The sequence below is a fragment of the Colletotrichum truncatum genome, assembly GCF_014235925.2.
Source record: "Colletotrichum truncatum strain CMES1059 chromosome Unknown Contig_0003, whole genome shotgun sequence".
In the NCBI taxonomy this organism is placed as follows: Eukaryota; Fungi; Ascomycota; class Sordariomycetes; order Glomerellales; family Glomerellaceae; genus Colletotrichum; species Colletotrichum truncatum.
This window is the reverse complement of record NW_027222400.1, coordinates 1641303-1667654: the sequence shown is the minus strand read 5'-3', so window position 1 is coordinate 1667654 and position 26352 is coordinate 1641303. Positions and strand designations below refer to the sequence as shown.

The 26352-nt window shown below is 51.4% G+C and overlaps 7 protein-coding genes across 7 annotated transcripts; 1 reads left to right on the top strand and 6 right to left on the bottom strand.

The window, feature by feature from the left end:
• Positions 1-7842: 7842 nt before the first annotated feature.
• Positions 7843-11517, bottom strand: CTRU02_205335 (splicing factor 3B subunit 1; the record flags this gene model as incomplete). The annotated part of the gene is made up of 1 exon (XM_036722634.1): positions 7843-11517. One exon carries the CDS (start codon positions 11515-11517, stop codon positions 7843-7845), a length of 3675 nt encoding a protein of 1224 aa, XP_036585531.1.
• Positions 11518-12013: 496 nt separating this feature from the next.
• Positions 12014-13331, bottom strand: CTRU02_205334 (n-glycosylase dna lyase; the record flags this gene model as incomplete). Its single annotated transcript, XM_036722633.2, has 3 exons — positions 12014-12772; positions 12820-13156; positions 13213-13331. The coding sequence occupies 3 exons, from the start codon at positions 13329-13331 to the stop codon at positions 12014-12016; spliced, it is 1215 nt and encodes a 404-aa protein (XP_036585530.2).
• Positions 13332-13781: 450 nt separating this feature from the next.
• On the top strand, positions 13782-14355 carry CTRU02_205333 (small nuclear ribonucleoprotein lsm2; the record flags this gene model as incomplete). Its single annotated transcript, XM_036722632.1, has 4 exons — positions 13782-13795; positions 13896-14043; positions 14144-14246; positions 14324-14355. The coding sequence occupies 4 exons, from the start codon at positions 13782-13784 to the stop codon at positions 14353-14355; spliced, it is 297 nt and encodes a 98-aa protein (XP_036585529.1).
• A 306-nt stretch (positions 14356-14661) lies between these two features.
• CTRU02_205332 (DNA repair protein pso2) lies at positions 14662-17244 on the bottom strand (the record flags this gene model as incomplete). The annotated part of the gene is made up of 1 exon (XM_070204538.1): positions 14662-17244. The coding sequence occupies one exon, from the start codon at positions 17242-17244 to the stop codon at positions 14662-14664; it is 2583 nt and encodes an 860-aa protein (XP_070061642.1).
• An 875-nt stretch (positions 17245-18119) lies between these two features.
• On the bottom strand, positions 18120-20020 carry CTRU02_205331 (uncharacterized protein; the record flags this gene model as incomplete). The annotated part of the gene is made up of 2 exons (XM_036722630.2): positions 18120-19282; positions 19342-20020. The coding sequence occupies 2 exons, from the start codon at positions 20018-20020 to the stop codon at positions 18120-18122; spliced, it is 1842 nt and encodes a 613-aa protein (XP_036585527.2).
• Positions 20021-20379: 359 nt separating this feature from the next.
• Positions 20380-20544, bottom strand: CTRU02_205330 (uncharacterized protein; the record flags this gene model as incomplete). The annotated part of the gene is made up of 1 exon (XM_070204537.1): positions 20380-20544. The coding sequence occupies one exon, from the start codon at positions 20542-20544 to the stop codon at positions 20380-20382; it is 165 nt and encodes a 54-aa protein (XP_070061641.1).
• Positions 20545-21108: 564 nt separating this feature from the next.
• On the bottom strand, positions 21109-25901 carry CTRU02_205329 (nuclear pore complex subunit; the record flags this gene model as incomplete). Its single annotated transcript, XM_036722628.1, has 3 exons — positions 21109-25007; positions 25061-25721; positions 25800-25901. The coding sequence occupies 3 exons, from the start codon at positions 25899-25901 to the stop codon at positions 21109-21111; spliced, it is 4662 nt and encodes a 1553-aa protein (XP_036585525.1).
• Between the last annotated feature and the right edge of the window lie 451 nt (positions 25902-26352).

Sequence of the window (26352 nt, the reverse complement as noted above, 5' to 3'; positions counted from 1 at the left end):
AATCGTTCCTAGCAACTAAATTGGACCCTGATGAGCGAGTCCGATCGCAACGGTCATCGCTGGCCAATCAGTACCTGCCAGTGTTTCAAGACGCGTCCAAGCAAAATCGGAGAGATGTTCGCAGCAACACCATCCTTTCTGGTGCGCCCATTATCTCGAGAGGCTTGAAGTCCTCTGATCTCATGTATTGACCAGGCTTGACGCCAACCATCCTTTTCGGAGTGCTATCATACTTCTGATTTAGCAGCGGGCCGAATTCAGTTCAAAGGTGTCATTCAGGGATGTTTGCTGGAGCGTATCCGATGTTCTTCTCGTTATCAGGTGGTTTGATCACACCCCGTCAAAATCGTGTCAGTGGCTATTTGTCGTGGTGGCCCGAGGACACCGCTTCATCTGGCCCCGACCCGGATGCCCATAATAAGAATCCATTATCTTAACGACGGAAATTTTGTTCGATACCCAGTCCCTATGTTTTCGAGAAGTGGCAGGTGGGGTCCAAAATGATATGAAAGCCTGTCACTTTAAGGGCCCCCCTAGGACGAGAATGGGGGCATGCAAACTTCTTTTTCGGCAATAAAATCCCCGGACGATAATCTCCAATCTGCTACTTTGGTAATTCGTACAGAACTATCTAGGGACAACCCTGCTAAAAAGGCAGACTGTTCCTAAAGAAAGCCCAATTAGACCATCAACAAGCGGCCGACATGCAGCGTTGTTTGATGGGGATGCGTCGTCTTGTCAGGTCCCAGCAACCTCTTCTGGGTCTTTTTGCAACTCTTTTCCCGAAAGAGATGATCATAAGGTGCGGTCGTCGGCATGAGCGAGATGGGCTATGCGGGACATGGAGAGTTGCGGCTAGGTTCTTCGAGATTGTCCCCAGCGTTCATCTCAAATCAAAGCCTCACTATGCCTTATTCGATGAGCAGGCAATTGACAGTAGGCCCAAAGGAGTGACTTGAAACACGCTAGTCAAGGAAAGCCCATGTCCGAAGATTTGATAAGAGGCGTTGTTAAGGTCTGCGATGAGCCTGGGGACGAGGTGAACAGACACTGATTATGTTGAATGCGTGCTAACCTGCCAACACAGCGGGGATTCAACGGCACGTCAACGCTGATCCAGTATTGGTTACTAAATGGGTTTGCCGGATGTGATCGGGTTGAAATTTTGATATGTTGACTCTCTTATGGTTGAGAGTGGGACATGCAAATAGAACACTCCCTGGGCTACGCTTGAGTGACGAGATCTGACCCCATTAGATCAAGGGGAACGTGCTTTTGCATGCACTGGGGTCGCTGAATGATGGGTGGCGGCGATGGCGAGTGGCTATGGGAAGCCACCGCGCAACGTCCGTTCCCTAACTAAGCAGTAGGTCTATTGGAGAATTGCGTGCCGGTTGTTAATCGACGGGATAGCAAATCCCAGTCTTCCAAAGGTTTAGCTGTCAATAGAAGTGAATAGGGCCGAACGCACAGGAGAATTCTTGAGAGGTGGCAGAAGGTGCCTGTCAGTCGAGGGTGAAGAGCCACCTGATCCAGATACCCGAGATGATGACGGCGTCGATCACCGCCCAGAAATCCGCGCCGCTCCGGCACCTGACTGATCTTCCATCCCAAACAATAGTAGGGTCGCATTGTGGAAAACATTATTTGTCGTCTGCAACAATCTGTAGGAATCTGTCAAATTACGGATCCCATTCCAACGGATGGGTGGGTGAGCGGCCTCATGCGGCAACAGAGTGGATGTCTCCTGCTGCCAAAGTTGGATGTCATGGCATCTCAAGAAGGACAAAGACTCGGCCCACAAAGCCTCGGATGCAACGCTGGCGGTAGATTAAAGTTCGAGAAGAATGTAATGTCAAGAAACATGTTAGATAGGGTTGCCTGGTACAGTGGGCATGGGGTGACTAGTGACGGGTGGTGAGAAAGGAAGGCAGTGCAAGTACAAAGTGCATCGCGGGTTGCTGAGTACGAGAAACTCATCAAAACAACCCTTGGCGGATGCATATGAAAGGAGTGCGTCTAATGGAGGGGATCCCAATCTAGTGCCAGCCAGTGCCGCGAGGTAGGTGTCGTAGGTGTGCGGTTGGGTTGATGACCGCTGCGGGTGACAGCGGAGGAGACGGGAGGGCGAGCCATCAGGAAGCCCCTTGCTGATTGAAGTGACCAGGGTCTGTCTCAGAGTTGACCAGGATTCCCCAAAGGCGGGTCTGTCCTTTTGCTAGAGGCCACTAACCACTTTGCAAAGCTCCCTGGGCATTGAACGGTATGGGGACGCTATTCCATATGCACCATAGCGTTTACAGGGGCCTTAGATCATGGTCCACAGCGGGGATTGTCGATCATAACCGCTTTCTGCTGTCCTGCAGACGGACCAGCCGTGGCAGCCTCACTCTTCACCAAGGTCCTGTGCCTGGTGCTAGGGTACCTGAAGTCTGGAGTGCTGTCGTTCTGGGCGTTGTCTCTGGAGGCGATCGGGAGCCTAATTACAGCGAGAAAGTGCCGTAAGGCGCCTGTAACGGGACGGCAAGGACGGGATATGCATTCGACACTCGCCATCAGAGCTTTAATTTTGCCAAAATGGTCACTTTCCCCATTCTAATCTGTTCCAGTGAGCTTAACCCCGATTTGGAAATCAGCACAACGACAACAAAGGCATAGTGAAGATTCTAGCGGCTAGGGGTGTCGTGCCGTATTGTGTCCCTGCGCAACTGCGGAGGCATTACATGCTGGTGCCAGTGCCCATTGCCTGCTGCTGCTGCTGTTGCTGCTGTTGTCGACTGTCGGTTCCGTAGACTACACTGCCATGCAACACAGGAACCCTGCGGGCAGGCATTAATTTGAATTTCCCTGTGGGTCCATCAAAGCGTTGTCGTGAGATGGATGGCCCGTGGTGGGTTCATTTCATGTCTTCTTTCTCTCGCTCAAATTTCTGGCCCTCTTTCTGCAATTGCGTTGCATCGAGAAGAATGGAGCAGCAGTTCTAAGATGCGAAGCGTTTCCCGTCTGAGAGTGTAGACGCCGGGGAATGCGAGACAAGGTGACTCCTCTTCCTTCGTTGTCCATGTGAGATACTTGATGGCATCAGGTCGACTCAAAAATAGCTGGTTGGGACCGGGGGAGGAGCATTTGTTCCTGTCCCACCCGGTGTTCATAGCATCCGTGACCCGTGGTTGCAAAGGGGAAAGGCAAAACGGGGAACACCACACCGCAAGTCGCTTGCTGGTCAATGCCGCACGTTCGGTTTGATGATTTGTGAGTGCTGTAAGTATTTTGGCGCAGGTGGAGCAGGGCTGACGGGTGACGCGCGTAACCTGTTGCAGACATGTGGTTGACAGACTGGCGCCCTGGGCGACGCCTACCGAGACGGGACGAACGTCTACCTAACGTTGTTGGGACTTTCGTGTTGATCCCATTACATAGCTCCAGTTTGCCATGGCAGAGTGAAGCAAGGCGAAGATCCAAGTCATACAAGGCCAAGGAGGCGCCATGTCTAAGGCTCTCTAATGGCGGAAGGCGCTGCAGCCGGAATGCCATCGCAGGACAACGCGAACGACCGTTTGAACAGGCCAGGCCAAAGGCAGAATAGCCGCTGAGCTACTACTGTACAGCGGCGTCATTTTGAGGTCAAGGCGCGGTGCTATTGGAGCAAGGGCTCTAGTGGGAGTGGTGTGCCTGCTTAGCTCGAGTCGCGGATGGTGAAGAACTCGGACAGGGACAAAAAGCTGGAAGCGATGCCATTGCTCAAGACGTGCATCGGCGATGACACAAAAAGCTTAGTGGTGAGCAAATGAAGGGCTCGCTGGAAGGTGCAAAGTCAACTATCTGCATTCGTACTGATCTCTCCTCTCATGACTCCAGTTCCGGCAATAATGCGCTGGACGGCGAGTGGGTGAAATTCAGCTAGTCATGATCGCAACACAAAGAAAGAGAAGAACGAGAAAAATGGGACGGACTCTTGTGTATGATCGGACGGACCTGACGTTGCGTGGTCGAAAAAGGCGATGGTGCGGCTCAGTTAAGTCGAGGTTGACTCAAAATTTTGTCTTTGCAAGGTTCGTTTGAATCAGGTCAAGCCTTCCCTTCTCTTCCCCCGTGCTTTACCGAAGCTTACCATTGATTGCTGAGAGGGCCAGGTACTACGTAGTGAAGTAGGCAGGGTTACCTTGGGGAGATACGGAAATCTGAAGCCGGATGAGCAAGGTGAGGCAGCTACGAAAAGAAGCCCAAACAGTCAAAATTAAGGACGGCGTTCACACGGTGAATGTGCGACAGGCAATGACAAGAGAAGCCATCTCAGCCAAAGTATTCCATCCGTACGGTCGCAGAATTAGAGTGAGCTGACTGACAGCTGGCTGCTGTGCTTGCCACAGCTTACACTCCCAAAACGTAAGGGAAACCAACTGAGGAAGGGGCATCGTGGGATCTGTTTCGAAACACTCAATGACGTAGCCCGCTTGCCTTGCTCTTTCTGAAACCCCCCCGCGAAAGCCCTCTTCCACCTCAACCGACTTTGCTTTAGTTCCGAGCTTACTTCATTTTCAGCTGATAAATTGCAGTCCAGTCCCTTAAACTATCATGAACCCCTGGTGCACCTAGAATTCATTTCCTTTGCTTTCCCCAGGACCGTTTCGTCCCAAGTTTTCAGACCACCCCTCGTCACGATACTCTCCTCTCCGCCCAATCTACCCTCTGCCTTACTCCTCATACGTCGTCACAACTCGTAATTTTCAGATACTTGCATCGGCGCCCAAATTCGGCGTATCCAATCCGGAGACGTTGTGCGCCACTTACCATCTTTCCTCCCCGGGTCCGTCTGTGATAAGGTTTCGCTGACACCGGTTGGTGCGGGCAAAACCATCTCGATACAGTGACGTACACAACTATGTGTAAGGGCGCTCCGTCGCTGTTGGTCGATGTGATCCTGCGCATGTCTCCAAATGAATCGCGGATGCGTCTGGTCAATATATCTCAACATAGCTAATTGTGATGCCAACATTTGTTTAGCGGGAACAAGCTGTATCTGGTTCGCATGCCAGTACCCTTGGTCGCCCAGGTGTACACAATAAGAAAAAGGCAGTCACTAGCACGCTAGCATCTTTGGTTCGAATTCTCAGCCTACATCAACTCCTTATGCAATGAGGGAAGGAAAAAAAAAAAAAACGGACAGTCGTCCTAACTCCGTGCATGTAACTTCAGCCTTTTTTTTTTTTTTTCCGGTCTGACGTGGGATCTTCTGGGTGAAGGAAACTCCCGGATCTACATTTAGACCATGTGTCGAACAAGTTGACTGCTCGTGGGAAGGTGGACGAGGAGTTGATGACGCTGACGATCTATGACGATCATGGCCCTCACAGATGGGATGACACACGGGCAAGGCTGAGTTATCGAGGGTGAATACCACCTGCGGGTTGCGATTATCTACTTCGTGTAAGGTTATCATGAAGGGGCTCTCGTGCCTGCGAAAATACCAGTTCTGGTGGTGTTGATCGCCACACGCCCTACAAAAAAAACGGCGCGTCGTCCCATCAGGTCTGCTGCAGAGCCATACGCCCGTTCCATCTTTGTTCAGATGAGACACAGCACGGTGGTCCGGTTGACGCGTACCTTGCACCTTAGGCAGGGCTTTCCCTTATTGCTTTCTGGTTGAATGCAGCCGGAATGTAAATGAGGCGGAATGTCTCAATGACTTGAACCTCATCGGCTTCCACTTTCGCTGTCTAGGACATGTCTGATTTCCTGTCGTGAGATTCGCCAGTGACACTAAGTAAAGATCCCGGCCCCATCAGTGAGTTTGGCCGAATTGACCGAGACAGTTCTTACCATCTTGGTCATGGCCAGATTCGACAAGGCACGGTATTTAAACTCATCAATAGCAGAACGCGGGAAGGAAAAAATTAAAGAAAGTAAGTCTTGTAAAAACACCTGGGAATGTTGTCGATCTTCTGCCACAGACACTGAAATTCGCGAATGGCTTGCGCATGTACCTCTCTGTAGGGCGACTAGTGCCTTCAGCACCGCCTCAGACAGCTCAGAACTATCACTAGCTAGCCTCAACTCTGCTGTCATCGGCCGACGCGGGCTTGCAGATCCCCCGCAGGGTCCCTTCCCGCGAGAAGCAACATCAACAACGCCTTCGCGGCCGTTGCTCTCGACCATTAGAACTACTTGTGAATCAAGTTTACGACGGACCACTTGAGCCAGTCAAGGTGATTTAGAGGAAGAAGAAAAGAAGCTTGCTAAGAAAAACGCCAAAAACCAGTGGCTGGTCAGAGGTGGCATTGGATCACATATTGGACGAATACATAGGAAATGACTGGATGAAAACGGCCAGAAGCACACCCACCCACCCCCCCCCCCCCCCCCCCTTTTCTCCGTCTAGCACTGGGGGGAGAGCGCCCCAGAAGAAACTGAAATGTCACTTTCCCATGCCTCCCCGAATCAGAAATACGCCGTATCAAACTAAGAAATTGCGTGTCAGTATCCCCGCTTGCGATGAAGTTGATGAAAGCAAGAATGGAGGCTCTATCACTTGAAACGTGAAGCTTCCATCTTCCCCAAAAAAATATTATTTGTTCACACCATAAGCCTCGACAATCTACCCGCACCGGCTCACCTGAATCTTGCATGTTTTTCTCCGGAACAGAGAGCGAAAGATTTTCGTCATTCCCCACGGCAAAAGTAAGCAGTGCAATGCAACATACACCGACCCTGACCACTAGCGAAGACAGTTGCATTCCGAATACATCTCAAACAGCCCCAACTTGGAAGAAACAGAAAGAAAAGAAGACGGAAAAAAAAAAGTTCTGTGCCAATCCACACGCGCACAATCCAAAAATCAGCTCGTCGATCATCGCCAAAAGAGAAGCTTAAGTTAAGAAAAGGGTTACCTTAGTCATAGTTATGCCAGTCAGAAGTTTGAATAAAGGATACATAGGATATGGCTGCCTCATGCTGCCATGGAAGAAACTGGGATACAGGTTCATATTCTATAGAAAAGCGGCCTTTTCTGCTCCCGTAACGATCCGTGAACCCCTGATCCCTAGCAACATATCCGTTCCATCCCCGTCACAAGTAGTTCCTTCTCAGAACCGAATATAGATAGAACATGTGAGCTGTGCCTGACGGCAAGCAAGGCTACCGCTGGTAACGTGATAAAACGTGAAAAAGTAAGGCCACCACACGAACGTGCATGGGAGGGCGACCCCAGGAGGACGAACAACACGGCGCGACGGGGTCGACTCCGAGGGTTTGGTTCCTCTGGGATCGAGGATTACGGATGGTCGGCACCTATCGTTGTTTTTGCTCGCTGACACCGATCGGAACGACGCGAGGCCCTGAACGGCATTATCGGGACTGGGTGCACTCATTCTCAGTGCCGCTTCCATGTCTTGAATCCACCTCCGTTGCTATTCCAGTCTTACAGATGGAAACTATCTCATATCCTCGAGTCATATCACGCACATATACACCAGGAAGCCGAGATACATTTCGAAAACGTATAGAATGTTCGCTACAAAGTCGATAAAAAACCAAAAGCTTCGTGATTATTTGCCAAACAACGCCGTTGGTGATGCTCCGCCACAGGAAGTCTACACGATCGAGTATTATGACTCAGTACAATGGCTACCTTGCGCCCGCAACACAACAATTCGCGCAATGTATCCCTATCTGCCTGCCCATTCTTTGCCTACCCCTTGCCATCGTCTCATCCCGGGGCGCTCATGTCAAACTGGAACCCCCCGGATCTCTCCGGGATATCGCACGTGAAGAAAACCATGAAACCTTGAATGAACCATACGCTTTTCTTGTCATACCTAACTTTCATGGCTATAGGCTTAATGCCTATAGCATGATCGCCAACTCCGACCTGTCAACCTTTTCCTCGTCTAGATTAGGATAGTACGGCACCATAGCGTCGGCACCCTGGACGTAGGCATCGTTATAGAGCCTCCAGTACGGTTGCCGAACCTTGCGCGCAGGGTGGAATAGGCCTGCCCAGACGTAGTTGAGGACAATTCCAGGTCCAACCGCCATGCGGATGGCCTCGATGGCCTCAATAATACGGTCGATGACGTGCGGGCTAGTTTCGAAGAGATTCGGGTATAACAAATTCAGGAGATGAACCATGGCGTCCTCGCAGCCAAGACCCACGACGCCAAGGGCGATGTGCTTGACGACTGAGGCAGCTGTCTGGCGATGGACCTGGTCTCGATCGATAAGCGCGTCTTCGAGCAGAGGGGTAACAGCGTAGACATAGTCCTTCGCCATCTCGCCAATATACTCGAACAGGAAGGACAACGACTTGAGAACACCGTTTTGCACATTGAGCTCAGGCACACGGTATTCGTTCATGAGAGCAGGAAGGACCGTAAAGGGTGCGCAAGTCTCAGCGACGATACCGATAGCAACGGCTGTGTTAACACGAGACTGACGCTCCTGGACGCGAAGGTTGTTCAGTAGAGTGGCTAGGACGTCCTGCGGACCGATAGCCTTGGCAATGAAACCGAAGGTGTTGTTGGCGGCACGTCGAATACCCTTCTTGTGCGCTTTGAGCATGTCAAGCAGCTCGAAGCAGATACGCATCCACTCACGAGCATTGACGCTCTCGGGTCCACGGTCAGCGATACGACCGACCAAGTCAATGGTGTTCTCCTGGACCTTTTCGTGGCGGTTACGCAGGATAGGGGTCAATCTCGGCAGTAAATCCTTGATTGGGGGTTGCATCTGCGTAATGCCCACCACCGTCACAATGGATCGCAGAGCTCCCAGAATGGATCCGAGGACTTCAGGATACTCTTCACCAAGGTATTCGTAAAGGACAACACCAAGCTTGCCCATCAGTGCATCCTCTCCGCATTGCTTCATGACCATAGCAATGCGGGAGATGAGGTCGGCAGCTTGTTGTCGTACTGTTGCCGACTTGTTGTTAAGCCGCCAAAGGATGGTGCTACAAATCTGAGGCAGGTACGGCTTACAACGCGTGCCAAGCGCATTAACAACCGAACCAAACCCGTTGAGCATGATGATGTCTTCCACACTCTGCTCCTGGAACGCATGCAGTATACCGTCGATCAGTCGCTCCTCAAGTCGCTCACCAATATCTGCAGCACCCAAGCTGGCCACTATCTTCTCTACCGTCTCCACGGTCATCTTTCGGTAGGCCTCGCTCTCGTCCTTAAGGTTCACCACAATTCTTTCCAGAATTTCACTAACCCCCACCTTTTGGCCGATGTCTACTGTGGTCTCCACAACTTGCCTGTAGTTGCGTTTATCCAAGGCCATTCGTCTCACCCAGAAGCTCTTGAAGAATTCGTCCAAAACGTGTTCCTTAAGATAGCCTGCCGTGACACCATCAGTGCCAGCGCACTGTGACACCACCTTGAGGACAACCTTCTTCATTTCCTCATCTGGAGACGAGAATTCACGAAGAAGGATCTCCATGATTTGACTGGTGTAGTAGTTCGCATATTCCTCATCCATTAGGGGAATAATGTAACCCACAGCCTTGAGAAAACCAGCCAGGCCCTTGCCACGCTGCTTGCGAGCCCCGGTCCACAGGGGGTTGAGAATGTCGTCGAAGCTCTCAATACCGTAGGGGTTGGAAGCCTCTGCGAGCGCAGCGATGGCCAAACTGGTGACAGTCCTTACTTTGGTTTGTTCGTCGTTGAGGTTAGGACCAATACAGTCCACTAGTCCCTTGAGGTGCGGCAAAACTGCGCAACCCATCAAGATGGGGATTTGCTGCACGATTTTAACACCAGTGTGTCGAGCCTGCCATGATTTCTTGCTTCGACAAACAGCCCGAAGGAAGGGCAGAAGCGCCGGAATGCCCAATGCCGAAGCAACCACGGCAAACGCTCTGGCAGTGGTGTTTCGGACATACTCATCGACGTGATCGATATCTGGTCTCATCGTGCTGATCATAGTAGCCAAACCCGCTGCTTTACTGAGGTTAGAGATAATCTCGCGGCCCTCGACTCTGGCATAGTAATCTTGGTCAATGAGTAGCGGCTCAATAACAACCAGTATTTTGTGGACGTATGGCCTCACCAGATCATCGAGCTTGTACAGAATGCGGTCGATAACCTTGACGAGCAAGTGGCGCTCTTGGTCCTCCAACGTCTTCTCCATGAGTAGGGGGAGAATCTGATCGAAGAGAGGACCAGCTCCGAACTGCCTGGCATTGTCGGTGAGCTGTCTTAGAGCGGTTTTACGCATTGGTGGAGTACCGTTCTTGACTTTCAAGAGCAGCCTCATGATTTTCCTCTCCTTCATCTCCTCCACACTCAGGCTGTTCTCGTCAGAACCGTCGGTAAGCTTGCCGAAGTATGCCATATCCTCAGCCTTGAAAAATTGCAAGTCGCCAATTCCTGGAATTTCAGCTGGCATGGGCTTTCCGCTCAACCTGACAGCGTCAGGATCCTGCATCATGAATCCAGTCTGCGGCGCCGGTGTAGCCATGAGCTTGTGGGCAGGAGCTCGCACAGGAGCGTATCCTGGTGGAGGCTCGAGGATCTTGTAACCTTGCTCTTCGCCAGGGAGGAGCATGTCCAGCTCCTCATCACTCAACGGCATGTTACGCCCTGAAATGTCCGTGCCGAAAGTAGTCGGTAGCACAGCACCGCTCGCTTGCGTGGGATGCATCGGCGTTGCGAGTCCTTGGTTTCCCATAGGCGTGGCGGATGGCGCCTGGTCCCATCGAGAGCGCTTCTTCGGCGCATCTGCAGAGTCGGGCCCTGGCAGGCCTGGCGTCTGGTCCCATCGAGAACGCTTGGATTTGGCAGTCTCTGAAGGCTGAGTGGCAGCTTCGTCCTCAGCTGGAGTAGACGAAACATCCCATCTCTTCTTGCGCTTCCTGCCTGCGGCGACAGCCTCAGTTGATCCGGCCTCGGTATTTTCTTTATCGCCATCTTTCAGTGTTGCTTGTGCAACATTGCCATCTTCCTCTTCTCGGCCTTCCGCCTTGGCCTGAATGGTGCGGCGAACGCGTTCTTCTTCTCTCTCCAGCTCGCGCATCTCCATTACATCGCGATAGCTAGTTCCATCTTCGGCAGCACCGGCCTGGCGGTTGGCAGCGAACGGGTCGGCTCGGGTCGGGGTAAGGACACGATCGAATCGTCGCTTCTGGTAATCGGTCTCGCGATCAGTAATTCGGTTGCTGCGCTCGCCACGGCCTGCCAGGGGGTCGTCTTCCTCGACGCCATCTCCATGAGCGAACTCGTCGATCATGGCACGTGAGGCCGTATACTGGCCGACGAGGCGTCGCGTGTTATCAGCGCCCTCCATCTCCTCATCGTCGTCATCGCCAGCAGGGATGGACGTGTTATATCCGGCAAACTTGTCAACTCCATTGCGATCATATAGATCGGTGTCAAAGCTATCGGTGAGTTTCTGCTTGGTTCCCGCGTCGGATCGCTGGTTGGACGGGTCGAAGGTGCGCGAGCTCTTTTTCGCAGCGGCGGCAGCATTCCGCTCAGCCTGGAGCTTCCGGACGGTTTCGAAGTCTGCGTCAGACATTTTGAATTATGGGTATTGTTGCTTCATGTCACTTGTGAAGGTGCAAGTGGTCGACATACGATGACGGCGCGCATCAGTAGTTGTTGATTGTTGCTGATGAGGCTGAAAGGGGAGCAAAGAATCGCAAGAGAGTTTGCAATTTGCGTGGTAAGGCAAAAGCTTTCCGACGCCACCTAGAATAAAGCGACCGAAATTTAGCCGAGAAACGCTAAGGCTGGGAGCTCTTCACCTCAACCTTCGGGAAATAGCAATTGGGAAGACCTGCCAACTTTAATTTTCTTGGTTACGGCCTCTGGACTTCTCACAAAGTAATAAACTGAATTTTTCCTCTCTCTTTATTTTGTTTAAATGGAAGCACTTGCTCCTCAGAAATTGGTGACTGAAAATTTTTCTTTCAGCAAATGATCAGCATGTAAAATACCACTTCAATGCCTTAGATGGTCACAGAAAACAGCCGGTTTATTGAAAGAATAGGTGATGCTCCTTGTATCGAATTTCATGTCCTCTTTTGCACCTGCGATCTTGTTCTGCGCCGTTTTGGGGACGGCTCCTTAGCCGCTACCTCGGGCACTTCATCCTGAACCTCCACTTTTATAGTTGCCTTAACAACCTTCCGTTTCCTGCCATGAATTGGCATGTCCTCATCTATCTTGACCTCCTTTTTGTGCGTCGTAGTTGTGTCCTCCTCTTTCTTGATTGTACGCTCGGAGAATGTTTTCAGGTCTGCCGTAAACAGCACCGAGTGAGCCCATCCAGCATATGGACCCCAAAGGTTCCTAAAGTGGCCTCCCACGGCGTCATATGTTGCCTTATTGAACGTCTTAGTCTTGACTTTGCCAAATTTGTAATCTCGTTGAGCAATCTGCCAGACGTGTGTATCTACCGGCACGGCCTCGCCCCAGCCCAGACCCATCAGGCACACGCAATCAGCCACCTTGGGCCCGACACCAGCCAACTGAAGAAGCTGCTCATGGGCTTCTTTGTACGTGCAGTGAGGCAGTTTGGCGCCCTCGGGAGTCTTCCTGTAGCAGGGGTTCTCCGGGTTTGTTAGACTTTCAAACCACCCTTTTGGTCGTTCGTTCACAACGAGCGATGCCGTCTGCGCAATGTATTTAGCCCTATAGCCGAAACCGAGCTCTCGTAGGTGCGCCTCTACTGAACTTCCCGTCAGCGCCTCCGGTGGAGGGAAGTCATGGAAAGCTTCTTCTCCAATATGACCAATAAGGGGACCGTAGTGTATGCATAGCTTATGGACCTGGTATGGTGTGAGCAAGTGACACAGATGATAAAAGCTGAGCATACCATTTGCGATATCCTGGAAATGTTGTTGTTGCTGCTGCAAATAAAGCAGATCAATGACTCCCACGCATCTTGGCTCAGCATGCGTACTCCTTCAAATTCTGGTGCTTTCTTGCGAAAATTGGGATCTGCCCTGGACCATTGCTCATACAAAGACTTGAGGTCGAGCTTCAGGCTCAAGTAATGACGCAGTAATTCTTCCGTATCGTCGCCATCAGGTCCGTCGCCAGTAACAGGCGGAGTCAGCGGATACAAGGGCTTTGTTGGCCAAATCACCTTGTAATGCAAATGAGCCGGATCTTGCTTCAATGAGACGATGCGGCCATACAAAGTGCAACACCTGACGTGAATATTTAGCAAAACTCACTTTGAAATACAAAGGGATCTTCTGCTAACCACTCGTCATTAATTTTACGCCATCGAAATGACTGGCCGCATCGTAGCGTTGTGTCGATACATAACTCGGCAAGACTCAGTGGCAACTTTCGCCATTCCGTAACCCGGACCAGAGACATAGTGAAGTAATTTTTGATAGCGTTCAATGGTCAACTAGAATCTGCTTTAAATACATGTGCAAGAAGTAGTAGGGTATCAATGAAGAAGACAAAGTATGGAAAATCGAAAACCAAGTGAGAAGTGAGCGACGACCTAAATGAGATAAAGTCTGAAGTTGAGTAAAGGTATGAATGAGCGAATGAAGTTGCCGCTTCGAGGTTCCTTCCCCTAGACGGACTTACTTGAAGTGGCCAATTGCCACTTAGTCGCAAGTTCCATTTGCAGTGGCCTCCAGCCACACATGTCCAGCCACGATACAGTGTTCGGAATCGTTTTATCGTTGACTAACTATCGCACACACTGTATGATACACAGTGCCTGCCCCCACACCTTTGTATTCTAGACGCCTGAGAGCATCACGACCTCACTGAGTGGCTCATCGAAATCAGCACCCAACTCAACTGCCCATCATGCTCTTCTTCAGGTACGACCCGGCAACTCACTTCAAAAGATCAATAATTCAGAGGCTATTTCACTTTGAAGACAGCCCAAACGCTCCAATACTGACGCGCTTACCCCGCTAGTTTTTTCAAGACTCTCATAGACCACGAGGTCACCGTCGAGCTCAAGAACGACATTCAGATCCGTGGCACTCTCAAGAGCGTTGACCAGTACCTCAATATCAAGCTTGATGACATTTCTGTCGTCGAAGAGCTCAAGTACCCGCACCTGGTCAGTCAGCCACTATACCCAGCCTAGGCGCGGATCTTCCTCTCGTTGCCTTCAGCTATTAGCTCCTTAATGACAGGTAACCGTTAACACTATCCCGCAGAGTTCGGTCAAGAATGTTTTCATTCGTGGCTCTGTAGTACGCTATGTCCATCTTCCTGCTGGGTCTGTGGACGTTCCTCTTCTCGAAGACGCGACGCGGAGAGGTGAGTCCTGATTCGCCCATCCATGCGATTCCAGGTCTGCTTGGAGCATCTAGAGACTGTGCTAATAAGTCCAACAGAGGCTGCCGCACAGTCAGCAAAGGCGAAATAAGTTCTGCACGTTGCAAGAGGTATGGTCTTGGTGGAATCCAAGAAATTATGATTACGTGGCCGGGGCACTACAAAAGCCGGCCTACGAAAGATGGGGGTGGATGGCCACGGCCTGAAAATCTTCTGGCAACTAGGCATAGGTCACTGCGTCTAAGGGTAATCCAACTAGATGATATGGACGCAAGAAGGGTAGGACAGCTTGATATACAGCTAAGAAACCATGGAGTGAACCACAATTTTAAAAGGGCATGGGCTCTGATTGAGTCCTCAATACTCATTAACGTCGTCCATCTTCTGAGAAGATCTATCACCACCACACCCCTCCCCCACGGCCATCCTTTCCTTCCCAAAGCACCACCTCTTTCCCTTCATTTTCATCGCCTTCTAGTGGGAAAATTAGCCCCCCTTTCCTCCGGTCCGCCAGCCACTTGTCGGTCCAACCTTTCATTCTCTTCCTGGATGTGTCGCTGCCGATATTGACCGTGGGGACCACCTTCTCGATGCGAAGCGCCATCAAAAACATTGCCAGTTCCCGGAAGCTGCTGTGCTCGCTGTAAGGCACTCCAAAGCACATAGCTTCTTTAGTGCTGCCACGTTGAGCCACAAAATCCTTGACCCCAAAACGTGACCGCCACGCCCTGCCTTGTAAGATCTGCGTTGTGGGAATTGTGCCGGGCTGCGTATTGGCTGACAACACCTTACCGGCACCCTGGGGACGATAATTCCAGCCGGAAGGCCGGAAACCAACGATACGGCTGAAGTGTGGCTTGTACGAGTTAAGATAGTCCTGTAGGGTCTCGGCGCGAATCTCCATGAGCATTTGCATGTGTACCTGTGCTTCCAATGGATTATCCGTCATCAGCGCCTCGAGCTCTGGGTCACCAAGCTTGGAGCAGATTCGTATTTTGGACTTCGAAGCGAAAATCTTACTGCCCAGGGCTTGAGCAATGGCTTTGCAAATGCGCTCCTTACCAATAGAATACGTGCCGCAAATGACAAGAAGTCGTTCTTTCGGACCATTTTTAGGTTTCGATTCGGTTGTTTCACCATTGGTCTTGGTGAAAAACTTGCTGACGGTGCTTGTACCTGATTCTCTGTTTATTTTGTCCCATGCGTTGTCCTCCGAGCTCTGTATAGGGGCGAGTGATTTGCAAAGATCCGCACATGCTTGGATCACGTCGGTTTGCGGTGGAAATGAGTAGCGAGGGTTGAGGTAGGTAGTATCAAGGTAACAAACATCTATTTTTTGGTGCCTGGTTTTGCCGGAGATCGAGTCATATACCTCTGGTTGCAGCAAAGGGTGAGCAACTTGAGCTGGACAAGCCCTGAAGTCACCACAATGCAAAATCCTCTGTTTTCTTGTGCTTGGCTCCTTTCCCATTGTCTTTTCGAAGAGAAACAAAGAACTTCCAGGGCAATGATTTGCGGGAATCATAGTCACCATGACACCCTCGGTGCCAGGAACTTCGATTGTTTGATCGAACTCGAGCTGAACAACCCATTTGGCGGCAACTCGCAATTGCATTTTTACCAAGTCCCCGGTGACTTTGCTGCAGTAAATGGGCCCATGCGTCCAGTTGGCCGTCAATCCAATGTAATGATCACTGTGAAAGTGACTCAGAAAGTATGCGTTGCATCCTTTGACAGCACCGTATCGAAAAGCATCCACACAGATATAGAAACCAGGCATAATCTTGTAAAATGGACAGGTGCGCTGATATGCGGGCTTGCCACGTGCAGAATGCTCCGCCGCCGCGGCATCTGCCCATGCAGCATCTTCCGCATGGCCTGACATCAATTTTGTAAAAGCAGAGGTTGGCCTGCTCTGAGCCTCATTTAGACTAAAGGGGTTGGCTTGCCCGGCTCGTGGAACAGCCGCACGTGCAAAACGTTTGTTGACTTCTGGATGCTCGGCTATTGGTGGACCAGCAACCTCCTGTGTATGAGTAGACTTTGATGGAAGTGAAATCGGGTTGCCGTCGAGACAGGCATTGACATGTCTTGTTGCTTCGTCAGGAGTGATTCCAGCCAGGCTACCATCACATATTGGACAGTTAGCTACCATAGCATCACTGTGTCGTACATGATCAGCAACATATTCGCCGGAGTAATCGTCGGCGTCCGCAGCCTCCGCTTCAGCTTCCAGTCGTGCCTGCTCTTCCATGAACTGCATCATGCGGTACTCTTCGCCACCAAGGTCTTCGTCGTCGGGATATTCGTCTAAGTCACCAAACTCGTCAACATTTGCATATTCCTTGTCGATCGAGTCCTCAACCTTCAGTAGCGGCGGAAGGCAGCTTGTCTCCTTCGCGAGCGGTATCGCCCTCTCTTCCATCTTAATAGGCGGTGCAATGGTGCCTCTATTGTGCACTGTGCTGACAAAGGGGGGTTTGGCTGAGGGCTTCTTCACATCCTCCTCTTCTTCGCTATCGGATTCGTCCAAGAATGGTCCTTTGCGCTTATTCGATTGTGGTTTCAGAAGTTTCGCTTCCGCAGGTGATGACGGGGCGGGGTCGGAAGTCGCAGGGCTCTTCGATTCCTTTGGACTCGTTTGTTCTGTGACTTTGCTCTCATCTTCCTGGCTCACCCTCCTCTTTTTTATTGATGACTCAACCTCATTGAATCTATCGTCCCTATTTTCCTCTTTCTCCTCATTCTCCTCCCACGATTCGGCATCGTAGATGTCTGGCTCATCTTGGTCTTGGTTCTGGACGACTAGCTTTTCCTGACCGTCTAGAAAGAGTGTCGGCTCGGGCTTCTCAGCCTTCTGAAAGAAATTCAGAATACTAGCGTTAGGCCTTGCAGGTTTTCTAGGAGGGGGGATCTTCGTAATACTCTTCTTCGGAGTGCTACTCGGTCGCTTTCGGGCTGCTGATGATGGCGGCCCCATCTTGCCACTTTCCTTCTGGGTTCGGAGAGTGGTTTTCGGAGCAAGAAGTGAACTGAGTACAAAAGCTTACAGTGTTACCGAATTCAGGAATGGCTAGGTTGCAGGTCTAGGAATCCGAATCTGAAGCTCCAAGCAAAACCAATCAAGTTGTCACAGAGTCATGACGTTAGGACTTGGACTCCTCTAAACACGAAAAACGCGGGGTCTCTAAATGGCTTTGTCGCGAAGTCACGTGATACAGCTACTCCAGTTAGTACCCTTGCAACCAGGCTGCCAGGTTCATCTCCATCACTCTCCCAAAATGCATCATCAAGGTATTAACGATGCACTGTTTCTAAGTAGGCTCCGTGTCTAACGGCGCCTGATTGTGGTTTCAATAATTCTGAAAACTGTCAAATATGATATTGGCTTCTCCAATATCATAGTTGCAAAATGAGTTGTCGAACTATTGGCGACAGGGCACAACTTCCTTAACTTGTCGACACCAACTCCGTTTTCTACGATACTAAAACCACCGCAATGTTTGCTGGGGGTGCCTGCAACTGAGCTTTCGGGGATTAAACTTATTTATTTCCGCGTTATGCTTCCAGGGAAATCAACGGAAAGTCAAAAATCCGTATGTGTGACTCACAAGAAGAATGAATGATAGCTTTCACATGTGTCTCATAATGTCAGACTCTTCGTTTCTCAATTGCTGATTCAGGATGGCAACATGAAGGTACGCTATGAGTTGCCCCGCGGGTGTCTCAAAGAAACAACTGATATCTAAAACGACACCAAAACGAAATGATGGCTTGAGAAAGTTACTAGTTCTAGCGATTGAATTTGCTTAGTGACGACATATATATAGTACACATATGTGTGTGTGTCACTACTCACACTTGTGCCTTAACAAACCTCCAGTTGCCATCACCATTTTCAAGCCTTCCATTCAACGATTGTGATAACTTATCAAACTTCTCAGCGGTCTGGTGACCGTTGACAGCAGTTTCGTCATCTGCCCAGCCATAGAGCGGGTATGCTAACAAAGCAATGACTGAAGTCTTCAACAGCGGCCCTTTAGCCGTCATCAGGATGCTGATAACCAGCAGTATAGCCGTCACAACTGTCTCAAGGACAGGCAAAATCAACCATGGCCACCGCACCACCACAAAAGTCTCCGTCTTGTACACTTCACCCCGTAGCATCGTTGAATTGCGATTGTCTCCTGGGCTGCCACTTCGAATCTGGTTTGTGATTGTGGTTGCAAGATTATCGGTGACGACTTTAATATCTGCGGCGTTGAAAAGCACAAACTCTAAGTTCATCGCCGTGTTTGGCCCCGGCGTCTTGTCAGGACGATGACCCGCAACCTGCTGGAAAAGCTCCCCACGTAGTAGATTCTGCAAATACCTCGGGAGCCATTCCTTGGCCATACGCACCATCTCAAACTGCGTGCTATTATCCGATGTTTGGTACACGACGGACTCGGCACCCAAAGAACTTTCGTCAGGGTCGATGATGACCTCTTTGAACTTCAGTATCTCCGATTCGCTCGTGCCAGAATCAAGCTTCCCAGCTGTCGCACTCGTGTTTGCGTAGGTCTTGATGCACCAGTCAAAGTCGGCAAGAAATATTTCGGGGGAAGGTGGTACAAAGTCCTCCGGCCACTTATCCGTGCTGTGTCTCACGATCGTTAACTGGCCGACCCGCTCGACATCGAAATCAAAGTCACTGTAGAGGATCTGGCTATCTTTTAGTGACGCAGGTCCATTATTGTAGTATTGAAGCACGGGGCGATCCGAAGACATTCGACCGGGGATGACATATGAACAGTTCTGTACGGAGTCATTCTTCTTGATAACTGTGCAATTACGCGTCGATTGCACTGTGACGTCGCGGAAGCTGCTACAAACACCTAGACTAGTGAAGTTGGTCCACGAGCAACGCGTGGCTGTCCCAGGACAGTCGTAGTTTGGCTCAAATACTGCGCCAGAGAGCCCATTGAGAAGAGCTGCCTGGAAGTTGGGAAGGTCTGAGTTGGGAACCCAGAGCTGCCCTGTTCATGCGTTAGCAACGGTGAAAAGTACAACCGGAAACAGAAAAGAAAATTCCCACAATTATTCCCTCGAAGCTGCAAGAAACCCTTGGAGAAGTAGATATCTGCTTTAGCCAGGTTGGCCGCCAGATCCGTTGTGGCATTCCACTCAAGGATAGGAAAGTCGAGTATATTCTGTGCACTAGGCTCGATTCCAAGAGCGACAATAGTGACAAATGCAAGAGCACAGCCGAGAAACGATTGGGAAGGTAACTTCCAAGCCATAACGGCAGATCCCCAGGGTCCGCGACTGGCGTCATCAAAGACTTGCAGATGATTCAAAGGCCGAGGACGCAACTGCACATGTCTCCACTTGAGTTGACTTAGACAAGCGGTGATGGGCACCATCATGGCAGTTTTACCAATGGTAGTCAAGACCGAAATCACAGAGCTCGGCTGGATATTCCAAGTCCATTTCGCCAGTGGTCTGTTCTGTACATGGAATAGCACGGCGATGATTAGGCACATACTGGTGATGCTTAGGAAAGCGGCAGCAATCTCCCACCACCACCACCAGTGGAATGCCTTTATATTCTTTGATGGTCTTGAAGGCAGGAAATCTTTTGTTGGTACCTGGTATGTATCGTCAGATACGAGGGGTGCGGCTTCGGTTAAGTGAATGGATGGAGCGGGCTTGCGCTTTATGGCCACGCCATGGCCTATGGGACGGCCGTCGGTTGAGGTCCATACTGAGTGCATTTCTGCGGCCCCAAGCAGTGTCGAGCTCTGGTCGTTAAGGCTTGATTGTCGGCTTACAGAACAGAAACTATTTCCTGGACTGCTGACCCCATCATTATGTAGCGATGACATGGGGATAGTCGTCTCTTCATGTGAAGTTTGAGAACCAGGCGGATCCGGTGAGAGAAGGTACTGTTGCGGCAGCTCAACTGGACATACTTTTCTCAAGGCTAGTTGCGCAAAAGATGTACAGGGCTACCGGCAGATATTTATTCATTCACACAGCGTTGAATCAGGCTGAGATGCACAATAATCGTCGGTGGGATGGCCATGTCTGTCTACACGTATCCAACCATAACCAGACATCCCTGTCGTAGGCTTCAATCCTCCGCGCCAGCATGCTGTTCACTTGAGTTTCTGCGCCAGAGTTCCATTTCACCCCGTCGCCTTGCGATAGCGCACTTATTGGTTGGTGGGGGTTTGCCGCTTCGAAACCGTCGGGTTACACGACGGCTGCAGGTATCCGCAGCACGCCTGACCGCCATCCGCGCTAGGCTGCATATCCTGGGAGGTCCTGTTAGTGCCGCCCTTCACAGCCACTGATCGAGTGCAGATAGTTGGGAGGAGGCGATGCTTAAAATAGCTTCTGGAGTTGGTTGGGTACGTACGATGCTTAACATTGTTCTGGACGAACGAGGCTTCCAGACCCAATAGTTTAGTGTTATTTTTGATAGACTGCATTGAATCGCAGCCACTGAAGAAGTCCGGACCTAGAACCAATGGCCGAATCAACACAATAGATCTAAAAGCGACACCTACGTACTCAAGAATTGTACAAAAAATTTGGTCTGTCATTCCAACCGAATCTCGGAATTTGCTCCAGAAACAGCCTTTGGTGGATCAACGCTGACATATTCGGCAGATTGATGAGAAGTCAGGAAAGCTCCTGAGGCGGGTTTTTGACATCCTTAGTTCCATTGTACATTATGATATACACTATCTACGCTCTCAATTTCCATGTGCCCATCGATTCATTAATCCTAGACGCGCTGAGCGTTGGTCCTCGTTTCCTTTCCAGAACCAAACTAGAAACAGGCTCCAACGATGCCTTATTCGATATCCTCCATAGCCCACACACTGACGCCAGCCCTTTCGACATTTGTCTTGAGCTTGTTCAATACGGCCTGTCTCTTGGCTCGCTTCGTCATTAACTCCGACTTCTCCTCCTTGCTAAAGCCAGAAAGCTTCTTGCGAGGAGGCGTGCCACGCGCACCATAAGAAGCGACAGATGACACAAGGGAGTTACGAAGAGTACCAGGCGAAGCCAAGGCCATACGTTCAGGCGAGAACATAAGCGACCGGTTGTTCTTCTGAGGGGTGACCATAGGCGAACCCTCACGACTGTTGACGGAAGAGAAGCGAAGCTTGCGCATCTGGTTTTCAAGCACGTCAATGTCACCGGAACGCTTCTCAACCATGCTTGTCATCTTATTGATGGTTCGCATAACAGCCTCAACGGTGGGCATATTCGAGTTTCCCTTGCCAGATGCACTGCTAGCGGCTGCGATCTTCGTCTTGAGAAGAGTCAAAGATTCCTCCGCCTCAGCAAGAAGCTTGGAAAAATTAGCATACTCGCGGCGAAGCTCATTCTGCTGGGCGGCTTGCTCGGTACTCAGAGGCAAGGAGCGGCTGATGTCGGCCTGATCAGGGTCAAGTTTGACCATGATAATCTTCTTCAGATCATCTTGTTTCGACCTGAGGCGAGACATCTCGCGGGCAAGCTCGTTGCAGGCTTCCAACTTTTCTTCCACATCCTGAACACGGCCCTCTTCGAGATCTCGGGCAAGGTATCTGTCGATGACCTCTCCGAGCTCGTCAATTTCGGACAGAACCCAGGTATCAGGAATCTCTAGATCCTCCTTGCGTCGGCCGCCATCCTTGAAACCAACATCATGCCCAATGATAAAGCTGGCCAGCGAGCGGGCATTCAGACCCAAAGTGTCGATCATGGAGTTGATGTCGCGGTAGACGGCTTCCACTTGAGCGGGTATAGTCTCCTTCGCCGAAGGCACTACATTCGAGTGCGCAATGAAGTCATCTAACTTGAGTGTAGGCTCAATCTTGGAAGCAAGTATCTTTTGAATTTCATCGTCTTCCTGATCCTCCAGAGTTCTTGTCTCCTCGACATGTTTCTTTTGGCGCGCAAGCCTCTGTTGTGCCAAAAAAGGGTCCTCGGCAGGCTTGGAGCTGACGATCGACATGCCCATCTGGGAAGACTGCTTCTTCTGCGCGTTTAAAATCTGAGAGGCCATGCCAGGGGCGCTAACCGAACGGTTTGACTCATGACGCAGCCGTCCTGGCACAGCGTTCCGGACTGGACTGGGAGAGCGTGGGCTTGTTTGTGATGGTCGTGGGAACACAGGTGCATTGCGGCTTAGATCCCCAAACAGCGAGTGTCGCGGTCTGTCCTCCTCGGTGCGCGGAATGGAATAAGTGCTACTACTGACGGCGCCGAAGGAGCTCTGAGGGGTCAAGCCAGCCGTAGGAGTCATGGCTGCAATGGATGGGCTCAGATCCTTAGCGACATCAACTCCGCTGCCCTCAGACTCGCCGTCCACTTCCTCGTCTTCCTCCAGATCGCTGTCGTGCTCGCTATCAGGGACGGTTGGGATGTTAGGGAGATCATTTGTCTTGGGCTTGGCAAGGAAATCAGGTGGCAAGGGGGCATCATCCGACTCCTTTGGAGGTGCCTCACTAACGGGAGTAGACGACCAAGTTGCCTTCGACAGCGACTGCTTGGGCATCTTTAGGAAGTCTGGAGCAGTAGCTGGCGCTGTTTGCTTGGGCTTCTCACTTTCGGTTGGCGACTTTGGGATATCAGAAGGCAAGGGGAGCGCTGTAGGAGGCGTGGTAGACTCCACTGGTTTGCTGGGCTTGGGTGTAATGAAGTCGGGAGGCAGAGGTGCTTCATCGATCGGAGTGGTGCTCTCCTTAGCTTTCGAAGGCTTGAGAAAGTCGGGCGGAAGCGGCGCGGCTACCGCAGCCTTCATTTGGGCAACCTTCGGCGTTGAAAGGAAGTCAGGAGGCAACGGGGCGCTCTCCGGCTTCGGTGAAGTCTTACTTCCACCGCCTGAGGAAGAGGACGTGTCTCCGAGTGTGAATTCCGCCTTGCTAGTTGGATCAGGGGGTAGGGGAGCGTCGCTCTCAGTCTTAGTCTGAGACTGAGGCTCCAGTTTGAAGCTCGATGTCTTTGGCGAGGGCTTAGAAAATAGACTTTTGCCGCCTTGGGGCGCAGTCCCGTAGCCAAACAGTCCTCTGCTTGGTGCTGGGGTCTCTTTTGGCGTCGTAGAGGCCAATCCTCCCAGAGAGAAAGGTGATTTGGGCTTTGGTGTCTCTTCGGTCGTGTCCATGCCCTGCTCCTTAGTAGGCGTCGTCTGCTTTGCTGTGTCTCCAAGCGCCGAACCAAAGTTGCTGCCAAAGAGTGACGACTCGCCACTGCCAGCAGGCTTCTCATCATTCTCCTTTGCAGAAGGGTCGGGCTTGAAACTGCTTTCCAGCTTGAAGGGCGTGGAGAACGGGTTGACCCCGCCACTATTGTTAGGTTTTTGGCTAGGCGGCGGGAATGCAGTGTCCTTGGATGTTGAGAACGGAGAAGCGCCTGAGCCGAAAGGGCTTGCGGATGTTTTACCTCCAAATACACTGCCGCCTTCATTACTATTCTTGTTACCAAGCGAAGCAAAACCACCAGAACTGGCAAAACTAGCAAACCCCCCTCCGGACGAAGGGGCTGCCCCGGAGGTCGGCGTTGACCCACTCCCAAAGACACCTTTACTAGCAGAGCCGAAGCTGGATTGGCCAAAGGCTGAGCCCGTAGCATTTGATGCGGAACCAGCAGCGGTTGCCCAAGGAGATTTGCTTTGACCGAGCGATGAGTTTTGGCCAAAACCAATAGATGAAGGTTGGCCAAAAGCTGGGCCTGAGGAAGAGGTTGGGGTGCTAGTGCTACCAAAGGCACTGCCGCTTCCGAAGGCCGATTTGGAGGCCGAAGGCTGCCCGAACGTTGAAGGGCTGGCCGCGCTGCTACCGAACACATTGCTTCCAAAAGTCGACCCAGTGGATGTTGTGGCGGCTGTAGAGCTTTCTGTATTTGAGCTGCCCCATGGTGAAGCCTTCGAACCGAGAACAGACGCGCCGCCAAATGCAGGGGTCGTTGATGAGCCAGAGCTGAAAGGGTTGGCTTTGTTTTGCGCCCCGCCCAAAGCAGATGGGGCACCGAAGGCAGGTGTCGCGCTTTGATTCGAGCCGAACGGTGAGGGTTTCGAGGGACCACCGAAGGGCGAAGGAGCAGCAGCAGCCGGGGCTGGTACTGCTGGTGATGGCGTGGGGCCGAGTGTAGACGCAGGAGCTGATGTGTCTAACATTGCCATGCCCGGGTATGTTGTGCCTTGCCTAATGGACTCTTCGTACACAATCCACCAGGAGCAGAGGATACCCTCATGGTTAAGAACCCAGAAACCTGGCAGAGGGCCAGGCGAGTCTTCAATCTCTTCGTCAGCGGGCAGAGGCTTGTAAACCTTCTCCTTGCTGGACAGGTCGAGAGCAACTCCAATTGGGAATGTGTTCCCGAAGTCCTCGGTCAAAGGAATAGAAGCACGTTTAGAGTCGTCGGCCAGTTCTGTGGTGGTGAAAACATTTGTAATAGCGTCTGCTGGTCGGTCAGGGGTGAGGGGGGTTTTGGACCTGCTGAGAAGGCCAATATCAGGGGATGCCGTCGATGCGACAATGAGAAGATCCTGTAGGCTAGGAGGGAAATCTTTCAGTCTTAATATTGAATGATGAGGCGTCTTCTCTGCGCCAAAGGGGTCAACTGGATCGGTAAGCTTCTGATATGTGAAGTCTGCCGGCAACTTCCTAGTAATTATGTGGTAAACTGAGGCGGGAGGAGACTCGGATGTTGATGTGTGGATGGCAAGGAATAGATGGTTTTCCAACCAACTGAGAGAAGACACTGGATACAATCAGTTTGCCGTTCATAACACAACTCGCACCACGAAAGCCTACCGTGAGCGTCGTTCACGCTGGGCGGGCAGGGAATTTGTCCCTTCTCTTCGCCCTCTGGGGTCATCTGGCAAATAGTACCATCCGCCAAGCCCGCGACCAATTGCTTTCCTTTGGTACTCCAGCTCAGACAGCTGACCTGTGTCTTCAAGGGGTTGCTTAGCTGCCTATCCTTTAAGCTTGCAATGTGCAAGTTCCCGTTATTCGTTACAATGGCAACCAGCTCAGCCTTCTCAACTGTGGGATTTGGAACAAGCGACCTGAGTGTCTCGCCGTTTGTCGCAAGCTCGAATGCTGCCTGTGTACCACCATTTAGCAGGCTCTGAGTTTCGTAGACGGCAAGACCGCCGCCACTTTCGGCAGAAAGGATAAGGTAATTCTCATCGGTGCTGAAGGCCAGCTGTGCCACTCTCATGGACATGGGCAGCTTGGCCTGGGGTTGGAAGGCGCGGACATCGGAGGCGTCGCTCTCCTTAGTCTCAGCTTCAAAACCCTTGCGTACAGACTCGGTTGAGGCAATCGTGATGCCGTCCGGACCGGCGGCGGCGACGAGGCCTCGGCGGGGGGCGATACTGAGGAGGGAGGCCGTGTCGGCGGGGGCAGGGGACCACGCGGATGTTAGCCGGAGCTTTGCGTCTCCGGCAATCGATTTGAAACCAAGTGCCTGAACAGAAGATTTAGCTGGTAAGCTTTGTACTTTTAATAGACAGCGGCATCGACGGTGTCGGTGACCAGATCTCACCTCGGTCTGGATCACCTCCAGCTCGGGGCCTTGATTGAGTCCTCCGCCTCCAGCCGTGCTACCGAGCATGGCGTTTCCTTGGTTTGAGAAGCCAAAAGCCATGATGGTTTGCGAATCGACCGGCTTTTAGGAGGGGGGGCCTTGTTGGTCAGCTGGGGGTGGTTCTTCGCATTCGTTGGAGGGGCCGCGTTGTTGATATACGGGTAATTTTTTTTCTTTTTTTTTTTTCCCTTCGTCGCAAGCAGCTGGGGAGGTTGCTGCTGTCGCAACTCGAAACTGCAGATGAGGTAAGTCGACTCTAGAAAATGTTCACAAGCGCCCAAATCAAGAGAGCGAAGTAGATTTACACGTGAAAACGCGAAGAAATTGGTCGCAAGGCAGAGGGAGATGCCTTGAGAAATGTTGCAAGACCTTCTTGCCTAGACAATGACGGCTGCTGCTACTACCAAAAATTCGCATGTAGCTCTGGTTGCTGTTGGACGGTCCGTTCCCTGGTCGCCAATCTATTAGTGATCACGTGAAGCTAAGGCAGCTCCAGCTGGGGCCTCCCTGA